Below are 12,417 nucleotides of genomic sequence, written 5' to 3' on the forward strand. Positions count from 1 at the left end.
TAAACATATTGGCTAAATTATGCTATTAAAATTCAAAATAAATTTAATGTTATAAGTGAATAATTCTACCAAAACTTCATTTATTTGCCATTAGTTTCTACCAGTCAATTCTTTGCCTCTCTTAAGGCTGTGCTTTATTTTGGGAACTTAGCTCTTTCATTTATATTGTATTAAAACAAGAATGAATTATAAATTTATGTTGAGGATATGTTTCAAGTTTGTTGGCAAAACCAATAATCTAATGGGGGTGAATTTATACTGCTTTAGAAGATGACTTAAGCATTATCAGCTTCTTTTGCGGAATTTATTCAGATGTACCTGATATTCAAAAATTTAGTTGAATATCTATTCTATAAATCCATAATTTTCATTAATGCTGCTCACGCAGAAGTTAAAAGAAAACCAACATAATCACTTTTCAACTTGGAAAGCTGTAGGTCCTTGGTGCGCAGATATGTCCCAAGTTCAAAAGGTACTTGATGTTCAAACCTTTTTAAAAACGCAAATATGGACCATCACTCTAAGACCCCCAAGAGATAAAAAAAATTGAACTTCGCTAAATCATTAAACAGAGCAGCAATAAAATTTTAAAGATTGAATAATTTGCTTAATTTTTTTTATATAAAGGTATAAAGCACTGTGAATGTTGCAGTCACTCTGATAAATCTGAAATATCGCCTTTTAATGCCAGCACAGTCTCAAAATTAGAACTGTAAGAACCATCACAGTCTTGGGATTTGGTATAGTGCTACAGAGTATGAATTCTTATTGTAAACCTCAAGACTTGTCAGTTTGAGTCTATTAGTGGTGGCTTAGACGCAAAGCTGCTTACTAACATGTAATGAAATATTATACATTAACTGCCAAATAGGATGTTCCCATCATGAACAAAAATATACAGTCCTATGCTGACCATCTTTCCCTGGTTTTGCTTGCCTCTTGCGGCTATTCACAAAGCAGCAAAGACATTAGAAGCCATTAAGAAGTCTACAGTCCAATTCCTTAATGTTCCATCTGGATAACTGGCATCACATTGGAGAATATTTGTAAAAGGAAGTGGATAAGAAAGAGATTCTTACTGTCTACTGAAAAGCCTGGTGAAACCGTGGTAGGGTTGTTGTGCTTAAGCTAGTTGTGAAGACTGTAGATAAGGGATGCAGAGCATTGAGACCAATACTGTTGCCAGTTTCATGTGAATCCTGGCACTGTGGCGGGAGAGGAATTATGGATGCATGAGGTTCCTCCTGCGTATAACACATTCCAGGATTGCCCAAAGAAACGGGCTGATTGTATGGAGGGCTATTAAGTGGCAAGAAACTTAACAACTGAGAAAAGTCCAAGCATGATGTATTCAGAGGTTCACTGAGGACTGCTGGGCTTTTTGAAAGCAAAATACCCCCAGATCCATCACTCAGAGACCCTGCCTGGGGCTCCAAGCCTTGCTTTGATGAGGACGATTGTACGTCATGGGCAGAAGAAAGACAATCACTTTGTAGATCCATTAAGTAACTGTCTATCTCACTCTTTAATGGTTGTCCTTTTTCAGGCATTGCAATGGCATATGAGGTAGAACCAAGAAAATATTTTGAGGAGAGTTCTTGAGGAGAGCGAATTGAAGACTCAATTTCTAGTGGGCAACCCATTCCTAAAGGTAATGGAGTAGAGACCATTTGGTTTGTTGACCCTAATGTTTGCATGGTCTGAATATGGGCACTGTAGATACTCATTTGTAAAGTATTTGTAAATGGCCTAGTTGTCAGTTCACTGGAAACCATTGACATCACTGGACTTAGCTCCTCTTTTAATGACAATGATGGATTAGAGCTAAATAGATCCATAATGTCTGGTGGTTCAGTTTTCACCTTTAGCAGCTCCTGTGAATGACTTTTTTTCATGTGGCGTGTCAAATGGTCCTTCCGACCAAACCTCTGGGCACAGTACTGACAAAGGAAGTCTTTCCTTCCAGTGTGTACTACCATATGTCTCCGAACATCTTTACGAGTATAGAAACAACGGTCACAGTGGTCACACTGGTGTTTTTTTTCCTTTGTGCCACTTGATGACTTGCCAGCATGTGTCTTTAGGTGCTCCAGTAACACCCCAGTGCTTTCAAATGTTTGTAAGCACACTTTACAGGTCAGGTCACCACTCGTTGCAGCATGTAGAGCCAGATGACGCTTATAACCAAGCTTTGTATTGTAGTTTTTCCCACATTCCTCACACTTAAAGGCTTCCTTGTTTGGATCATGAGTCTGCAGGTGGTTCTTTAGATGATCTTTACGATGGAACATTTTCTCACAGTAAGTACACTTGTGGGTCTTCTGGGGTGAATGGGTGACCATATGCCTTGAATAGATACAAGTTGTTATTCATACTGGAAAACTCTTTTAAGCATCTGCACAAAAGTGAAGTGCAACGGCCTTCCTTTTTAACAGGTACGCAATACACATTACAGTATAGTGTCCCAAAAATTAAGTTAATCTTTCAAAAGAAAATTTGGATTATAAATGACAATTTTGTAACCTTACTTCAGTTTATATATCAATATAAATAATTTAAATATAACCATATGTAAACTAAATTAGCCATTTGTTTGAAATTTTTGATCAAAACATAAAATGGAATACAAGTTTTTTTAACAATAAAAATATTGAATAAAGTATAAACATTATATGTATTAGCACATAATTATAGTCTGCGAGCATTATCCAATTCATATGATTAAAATATCCCTGAGATGGACAGAAAAACATTTCCATGGGGAACTTTGTAGAGAGAAATACCTTTAAAAAATTGCTCCTACATTATTGAAGGAAACTGTTGAAACATTACGTGGTCAAATTTTATAATTATCATCTGAAGTAACACGCTCAGGGAAATACAGAAATTGAATTAACAAAAAAAAAAGAGAAAGCAATTAACAGTTGAAAAAATCTGAATGGGCTATAAATTTTGTTGGAGATAGTCAAATTTTAAAAAATTAACATAGAAGCATTTGTGCCATTATGAAAATTGGAAATATTCTAACAAGTAGACTGTTTCCCAGCAAAAATTCCTTTATATTTCAAAAACTTTTAAACCTTGCATCTTTAGATAACACCAGAAATTCTTTGTAAAGGTATGATTCACAATGCTTTGATAAATATGAAAATATGGGCAAAGAAATTGGTTGTCATTTTATGTACTAATTATGAAACAGTGGTTTTACTGTAGGTTGAGTAATAATGCATTGAATTGTTTGTTACTGCAAACTATGGCTTCAGTGCTCAGAAAAAAATACTTACAACTTCGAGACTAAAATACTGATAAATGTTGATTCTTCACAGTATAGCTAAAGTGCTGGAGTATGCTTTGAAAACAAAAACTCTTAGATTTGACTATTGGGATTCAGGAAACGCAGATCATTTACAAACAAGGAACCTTCTAAAGATACTTAAACACTTGACATGTTTACCATCATGCTTTCCTTAGATATTGAGAAAGCCTTTGAAAATTATACAAACTAATCGATTTAGTCAGATATTTATCAAAAATGGATAAATGGAACAAAACTTTAAATTCCTTTCATGATTATGAATCTTAATACATTTATACTAAATTCTTCTCACCAGTATTTAATAGCAGCATTAATGTTTATTTTGAGTTATCACCCCATGTTAAAATCGAGAGAAATTTGACAGAAGTCCATATGATTAACACATAAAATATATCCACAATATAAGCATATATATTGATACGCTAATGTGTTTTGTTGAATGATAATTTTCTTTAATTCACTGGCTGGAGATCTGAAATTATATATATTTTTTTAAAGAAGACATATTAAAAAAGACAAGCTGCCAGCAAAATCATCTTTTCAATTTAAGATGATCACCTAATTTGCAACACTGTGTCCTGCAATGCACTGCTTGTGAGGAGAGAGACAAAATGTCTGTTAATTTCCCAGAAAGAACCAAGACCCAGGAAGTTCTTTCAGCAAGCAGAGAAATACTGCTAATTGCTATGTTTTGAATCAAAGTGACTGTCATGTGACAAACCCCTCCCCCATCTCTGGTTTTAAGCTAGTATTTTCTCTGCAGCAAAGGAGAAGCAACTGGACTCTGACATGAGCAGACCCTAAGTGGGAGTCCCTCTCTCTCCATTCCAGCTTGAAAGTTTTCAAATCCCGCTCGTTGACTGATCACCTTTGCATACTCCGGCTACAATCAGAAACCTTATTGAAGGAAATCATCTACATCGCTATCTCCAAGAGACTCACCTAACCAGTCATCTACCTCTTCAAACTAAGAGCCTCAGGATCACTGAATTCAGCTAGAAGCCAGCCGAATTACTGAACTTCACAGACTGTGTACCTTTTTTAAAAAAAAAATGGACCCTAACTCAACCAATCTACCTTTCCCCACTCTGTAGCCTATTTGTGTGTGTGTGTAACCTCCAGAGTGTGTGTGCGAGTGTGAATGAGAAAGTGGAAGTTGGCACGTTGTTTATTATTTTATTAGTTCGGTTTAGGTACAATAAAGTTAACCTCTTTCTTTTGTCATGCTGGCCCCCACTTGCCAAGAATGAGGCACATTAAGTTTGCCACATGGACATTAAATTTCAAATTGTTGCTGGGAAGAGGAGAAGGCCTGTTACAAGGAATTGCCAGGCCCCTGGCCAGAAAGACATTTTTGCATATTAGTAGACAGTATTGGAGCAAAGGAGCTATCCCCTGCTCCCATACAATACACAGAACAGACCTGGTCAAACCAGTCGCTCATTTGACCACCCTGCTGGCCAACTTGGGGAGTTTTAAGTTGTACAGACAGTGCTTGAACTGACAGAAGGCAGTTTTGCTACTGGACTGAGAACATCTCTCTCCTGTCTGCTCCCATCCCTTTTTCACCAGCTTCAGAATTCATTGAAGACACATGAACCCCAAGAAAGAAGTCTTCTACAGTGAACAAGGTTTACGAAGAATACTGGGCCCCAACGAAAAGCAAGATCTGCCTACAAGCAAGGACTATACAGTGAGCTTGAAGACCCGTAACCAAAAACTCTTCAGATATTGCCTCAAACTTTCCACTTTATTTCTTCTGCTCTTTTCTGTCTCTATTTGCATGTGTGTATCACGTATGTATGCTAGCATAGGCGTCAACTGCATTAGAGTTTAAAATTTTAATAAATTGTCATCTTTCTTCTTTAAACCTAAGAAATCCTGTTTGTGCTTGTTTCTTTACTTTATAATTGGAAAGCAGTGAACAAGGATTCACCAAGGGGGAGCTAAAAACACTGTTTAAAAAATAAAACCCTCTTACAGTAAGACCAGATGAAGGCTGAAAGAGACTCCCAGATCTCTCTCTCACCTGGTCGTAACACTTTGTTAACTCAAGAAAACCTGTCCAATTATTTACTTGCTATGATCATAACAAGAACCAAACACCTACTGAATTGGCCAGTACATCCACCTTAAAAAAAGGAATTAAAGCTGTTGTGGTCAAACAAGGAGAGGGAAAAAGAGGGAAGCCCTTTGATTCCTCCTCACTTGACTATATTTATATGCATAAGCATAGCAAAAATTAAAAGTATATCTTTTCAAATAGTTATTGTAAAAATTAGAATTTTAGATCAAAACTGGTATATCTTAATTTGTAAACTATTTTGAATATAATTAAATGGGCTCAAACCTAAAGAAAAATAATTTCACTGTTTTTCTACACAAATACTTCAAACATTATTTTCTAATCGTACTGTGGGTAAACACAAATGGCTGATATTTGTCAAATATTTACATGTACAACAGTTCTAAACCATAGAAAGTTACAGAAATGTTTATATTACTTTCAAAGCAACAATGTTTGACAATTCAGCTAATGAAAGATATTCTAGATTGGAAACACTAAAATTCTGTTAAATTCAACTACTGAGAGCGTATTGCTTTAAAAAAAAAAACAGCTGCATGTTCTACCAAATTTTATGCACACAATCATAATTGTTATGTGGGTTAGTGTTGAAAATATGCTGTTAGAGTTGAAGGATGTGAAGGGCGGCACAGTGGCTAGCACCGTAGCCTCACAGCTCCAGCGACCCGGGTTCAATTCTGGGTACTGCCTGTGTGGAGTTTGCAAGTTCTCCCTGTGTCTGCGTGGGTTTTCGCCGGGTACTCCAGTTTCCTCCCACCACCAAAAGACTTGCAGGTTGATAGGTAAATTGGCCATTATAAATTGCCCCGAGTATAGATAGGCGGTAGGGGAATATAGGGACAGGTGGGGATGTGGTAGGAATATGGGATTAGTGTGGTATTAGTATAGATGGGTGGTTGATGGTCAGCACAGACTCGGTGGGCCGAAGGGCCTGTTTCAGTGCTGTATCTCTAAATAAAAAAAATGTGGCTTCATGCCAAGTTCCATGTTTTTGTGAACACACAGCTACTTCAATTACTTGCAAATTAGACCAGATTCATAGGATCATATGAACAGGAGTAGCCCATTTAGCCCCTTGAGTCTGTTCCACCATTCATTGTGCTCATAGCTGATCTGCAACCTAACTCCATATCCCTTATTATTTTTGGATTTGTACCTTACCTATCCTTTCAAATGCTATTTTTGGATGCACTCAAAAATGCATTTGTTTTGAAAAGAATTGAAACAGTAAAAAGCATAGGTAAAATAACTAAAGATACACGTTAAAATCATTCAATAAAGATCTTAAGGTAGTTTCCACTTTGGGCAGAATCTACGATCAGGCCGAAATCGCACCTAAAATTGCACTAATTTTAGGAAGTGGTATTCCCGCCTCAAGTTTCTACTCAAACTCATTTGCACATCACCAAACAAAATCTGCCTTGAACCACTGCAATCGAGCAGCATTTTCAGAACTTAAAAAAAAATTGCTTAAAAAATATTCCTTGATATGTGAGTGGTAACTTGGTGCAGTTTGCTTAATATAGCTGAAAATGGGGTTGTCACAAAAAAATTTACTCAAAGTGGCTAGTTCACCACCTGTGAGTAAAACGATTTTCCGTAACTGAAAATGACTTAAAAATATTTAAAAGCTTTTAAAAAAATGTCTTAGTATCCTTGCACCTTAAAAAAAATTTTTTTTTTTAAAAGAAGCACAAAGGCCTGCAAGCAGGTACAATTAATGCAGACTCACAAGTGATTACTTCGATTGGGGGCGAGGTGGTGTCTTGACAAGTTTTGTGGTTAGGGCCAGGTTCAAGTGCAATGTCTTTTAAACTAGCATGAAATAACATGGAAATTCAATTTGTGCTGGTTTGGCTGATTTTGGGTGAGTTGCACCAAAGAAAATCGCAGGGCAACCTAGCAGAAACCCCTGCCCTTGGAATTTATTTACGAATGAATTAAGTTACAACTGTTAAGAGGTGAGAAAGGTGTCCAGGGCTCTCTCTCAGCCTTCACCTGGTATTACTGTAACAGGATTTAATTTTAAACACACAGTTTTTAGCTCCCCCTTGGTGAATCCTTGTTCACTGTTTTCCAATTATAAGGCAAAGAAACCTGCACAAACAGGTTTTCTGAGGTTTAAAGAAAAGGTTGAAATTTATTAAACTTAAACTCTAATTCGGTTGAGACCTACGGATACACGACACGCCCATGCTAGCATGCATATGCAATACACACATGCAAATAGAGATAGAAAAGAGAAGAAATAAAGTGGAAAAAGTTTGAGGTAATATCTGAAGAGTTTTTGTTACAGTTCTTTGAGCTCACTGTAGAGTCCTTGATTGTAGGTCGATCTTACTTTTCGTTGGGGCCCAGTATTATTCTTAAACCTTGTTCGCTGTAGGAGATCTTTCTCTCTTGGGGTCTGTGTGTCTTCAGTGGATTCAGAGGCTTGTGAGAAAGAGATGGGAGCAGACAGGACAGATCTTTTCAGTCTGGGAGCAAACGGCCTTTCTCCTCAAACTCTCTGCGGCTAGATCAAAAAATCCCCTGAAACAGCCAGTTAGTCATGTGACCAGCTGGTCCAACCAGTCCTGGCCCCTGTGGATTGCATCACCCCAGCAGGCCCTGGAATGCGCTTCCCCACCCCTTACTGTCCAGTGATCAACATCCATTATGGGTTGAATGTGTCAAGGAATGGTTCTTTGTCTACACAAGCACCGTCTGTTAATATGCAAATGTTTTTTCCAGCCAGGACTGATATGTTTAACAAGTCATTTCCTCGCTCCAACAACAGTTAAAAATCAAATGTTCATGTCAAAATTGATGTACCTCATTCTTGGCAGGTGGGGGCCTGCATGACACAACTGTTTTGTTTTGCAGAATGTCAACACATTTTATATGTTTAAAACACAAAAACAGTAATTAGAAAAATAACAGTACCTTAAAATCATTCAAAAATCTGACAGCAACATTTAATCAAATGTCTCTTTCTCTCTTGCATCAAAGTGAGCCTAAATCCAGATGTAAAACCAATGCACCGGCTTCAGCCTGAATATTTAATCACCACCACTTTGATGAACTTTGTCAAAAATGTATTTCTTTCCTCAATCCAATTTGCTGCAGACTCCTTCACTGTCTATGAAATGATTTAGGTGCATTAGTTGCAAGCAATTGTTTAGAATGAGCACAAATCTGAAATTTAGAATTGCTGTAGATTATTTACAATGCTAAATTAACAAAACGTCGGACGCAAGTATCCCCCAATGTCACTGCAGAATAGAAATACTTCCCATTCTGTATAAGGTTTTCCATACCTCAGTAGTTTATATTTAGACACAAATGCCTTGGTACAGTCTTCGTGTGAACACTTGTAGGGTCTTTCTCCGGTGTGTGAATATGAATGCACTTTCAATTTGTCAACACTAGTGAAGATCTTTCCACACAACTGACAAGGAAAGGATTTTCTCGATTTGATTTCACTACGTGTACGCTTCCCGGCTACAACCTTTTGAGTTTCCTTTACTTCTAAAAGATCAGCCGGGATGACAGTGGCCATCGCAGTCTACAGTAGGCCTAATCTCTGGACACTTGAGTTTGGCCCAAGTGTACTGATATAAATTGACTTCGGTTTCTTCTTTATGATGTTTCATGTGTTCAACACACTTGGCATTTTAGAACCTATAAACAATAAAAGTTGTTGAGAAAATTTCATAAGTCATTCAGGCAAGATATGGTGTGACTGAACTGATTTCAGACAAGTAATCCTTACTGCATCAATATTATCTATATTTTACATACTCTACCCTAATTGTTAAAGCCAAACACCACATCGGGAACCATTTTCTAATGGCTCACAGCTTATTGTAGAATTAACTAAAGTTAGTAGAACATAATGCACTTATAATTCATTCTTTATGGATAGTCTTTGAATGGAGACCTAATCCTCTTTCTCTTGTGTACTTTTGTCTCCAGAAGTGAAGGTCTGAATAAATATTTTGACCTGCTGTAGCATCTTGCTCCACTATCAACAACATTTTTACATAAATCAGTGCATCATTCAAACCATGGCTGTTTACAGGAGATAATTAGATTCATTGTGTCTATATGCTCTCAGCTAGAGCAATCCAAAACTAATCCCACTGCCCCACCTTAAAAAATCTTCCTCTGCTTCCAATATTATCTAAACTTCCACTAAAAAACGCAACAGTCTCTGCCTCATTTTGTGGCAAAGCATTCCATTCTCTAAGAAACCTCTGCATACCTTTCTTAACTATTCTCCTCACTCTCAGTGGCAATTTTACATTGGTGATCCTTGTTACTAACTCCCCAACCTGAAGATATACCCTTTCTCTATGTACGCTATCACAGTGATGAACTTATGAATCAGGAGCAGGAGTAGGTCACTTGGCCTCTTGTGTGTGCTCCGCCATTCAATAAGACCATGGCTGATCTGGTTGTAACCTCAACTTCACGTTCCCGCCTACCTCCAATAACCTTTCACCCCCTTACTTATCAATAATCTATCTACCTCTGCCTTAAAATATTCAAAGATTCTGCTTCCACCGTCTTTCGAGGAAGAGAGTTCCAAAGACTCACGACCCTCATCTGTCTTAAATGGGCGACATCTTATTTTTAAACAATGACCCCTAGTTCTAGATTCTCCCACAAGAGAAAACATCCTTTCCACATCCACCCTGTCAAGACCCCTCAGAATCTTATATGTTTCACTCAAGTCGCCTCTTACTCTTCTAAACTCCAGTGCATACAAGCCTAGCCTGTCCAACCTTTCCTCATAAGACAACCCACCCATTCCAGGTATTAGTCTAGTAAACCTTCTCTGAACTGCTTCCAAAGCATTTACATCCTTCCTTAAATATGACCAATACTGTACACAATATTCCAGATGTGATCTCACCAATGCCCTGTATAACTGAAGTATAAGCTCCCTATTTTTATATTCAATTCCCCTTGCAATAAATGATAACATTCTGTGAGCTTTCCTAATTACTTGTTGTACCTTGTAATGGAAACCCCACATGCCACATGGAAATATTAATTTCATCATATGGAACTTTACCTGAGACTTTACTGGACATCATTACAAATAACTTTTAAAAAGCAGACAGGGCAGCAAAAGATGGTCACGCACGAAGTTGCACATGAAAAGCCAATCACAGAATCGTTACAGTGCAGAAGGCGGCCATTCGGCCTATTGTGTCCGCACTGACTCTCCGAAAGAGCAATTCCCTCAGTCCCATATCCCTGCCTTCGCCCTATAACCCTGCACATTCTTCCTTTTCTTATAACTGTCTAACTCCCTTTTGAATGCTTCAATTGAACCTGCCTCCATCACGTTCTGAGGCAGCGCATTCCAGACCTTCTCTTTTCCAAGGAAAATAGTCCTAACTTCTCCAGTCTATATTCACAACCGCCAAAGGCCGACTGGAGACAGAAGTAATTACTGTCTAGCCAGAACAATGGGGGTGCTCTTTGATTAAATTACCTAGAATAGTTTTATCAATGTTGATCGTCAAAAGCTTTCGACACCCATTGACTTTGAAGGAGCCAACTGCCCAACCAAGTATGTCTGAACAGCCTTGAATTTCAAAGATCATTCCAGAAGGTGCTGTTTCAAACAATGAGGTAGTCACATGACATAACTGAGAGTTTGTGAATTATGCCTCAGAAAGCAGACAGAAACTGAAATCCAGGGAATATCTCTCTCTCTCGCCAAGTCCCAGGGAAGCCTCAGCTGCAGCTAAGCCTCAAATCTACAGATCCTCACAGTCAACAAAGAGGATATGGATAAAGCGCCTCTACCACCTTTCGGAACCAGAGAAGCAAGCCTGAATTGTGCACGTGGCCCAGCGAGGACTTCAAGACTTTAACTCAGCTAAAGACACTGAGACTCAGTATGTAAATTTCATTTATTACAGACTTTACATCAAACTCCCAACTCTGTTTTTACTCTGGTGTGTGTGTGTGTATACACCTCTCATGTGAATTAGAGTGATAAGGTTAATAAACTTAGATCTTTCTTGTTTAAACTCAAGAAAGCCTGTCTGATTGGTTCATTTGCAATTATATTAGAGGAACAGGAGAAAGTGCTCACTGTGGTGCTAAGTTAAATCACAGTGTTTAAAAGATAAACCATGTTGCAGTCAAACCAGAGAAGGGACGAAAGGACAGCCTCAGACCCCTTCCTCACTAGGTTCTAACAACCCGCATACTAACCTCTTGTGATTCATGCACTAGGACACCCAGATCTCTCTGCATCTCAGAGCTCTGCAACATCTCACCATTTAGATAATATGCTTCTTTTTTATTCTTGCTGCCAAAATGGACAATTTCGCATTTTCCCACATTATACTCCATTTGCCAGATCTTTGCCCACTCACTTAACCTATCTATATACCTTTGTAGCCTCCTTATATCCTCTTCACAACTTACTTTGCTATCTATCTTTGTGTCATCAGCAAATTTAGCAACCATACCTTCGATCCCTTATCCAAGTCTTTAACATAAATTATAAAAAGTTGAGGCCCCAGCACTGATCCCTGTGGCACACCACTTATTACATCTTGCTCACCAGAAAATGACCCATTTATGCCGAACTCTGTTTCCCGTTAGCTAGCCAATCATCTATCCAAAATGATACCCCCTACACCATGAGCTTTTATTTTCTGCAATAACCTTTGATATGGCACCTTATCAAATGCTTTCTGGAAATCTAAGTACAGTACATTCACTGGTTCCCCTTTATCCACAGCACGTTACTTCTTCAAAGAATTCCAATAAATTGGTTAAACATGATTTCCCTTTCACAAAACCACTTGACTCTGCCCGATTACCGTGTATCTTTCTAAGTGCCCTGCCCTGGATAAACACTTAATAGATTTAAAAACCTCTATTAAATCTCTTAGCTTTCTCTGTTCTAGTGTAAATAGTCCCAGTATCTCGAGTCTCTCCTCATGACTGTAGATCGCATCTTTGATATTATCCTGGTGAATCTATCATGTATACTCTATAT

At 38.0% G+C, this 12,417-nt stretch overlaps 1 protein-coding gene across 10 annotated transcripts in view; it reads right to left on the reverse strand.

Annotated features, from left to right (window-relative positions):
* Window positions 1-663: 663 nt before the first annotated feature.
* Window positions 664-12,417, reverse strand: part of LOC137369986 (zinc finger protein PLAG1-like) — a 68,622-nt gene continuing 56,868 nt past the window's right edge. For 9 of the 10 annotated variants that reach the window (XM_068031863.1, XM_068031866.1, XM_068031860.1 and 6 more), the window contains 2 exons: window positions 8,702-9,065; window positions 664-2,346 (listed from right to left, as the gene is read on the reverse strand). In XM_068031863.1, coding sequence (XP_067887964.1) covers window positions 1,083-2,346; window positions 8,702-8,943 — 1,506 coding nt within the window. In that variant the 5' untranslated portion in view covers window positions 8,944-9,065 and the 3' untranslated portion in view covers window positions 664-1,082. Of the gene's footprint in view, window positions 2,347-8,327; window positions 8,524-8,701; window positions 9,066-12,417 lie in introns of those variants that run through there. The other variant, XM_068031868.1, reaches the window with a different exon arrangement.

The sequence above is a fragment of the Heterodontus francisci genome, chromosome 5 (genome assembly GCF_036365525.1).
Source record: "Heterodontus francisci isolate sHetFra1 chromosome 5, sHetFra1.hap1, whole genome shotgun sequence".
Taxonomy (NCBI): Eukaryota; Metazoa; Chordata; class Chondrichthyes; order Heterodontiformes; family Heterodontidae; genus Heterodontus; species Heterodontus francisci.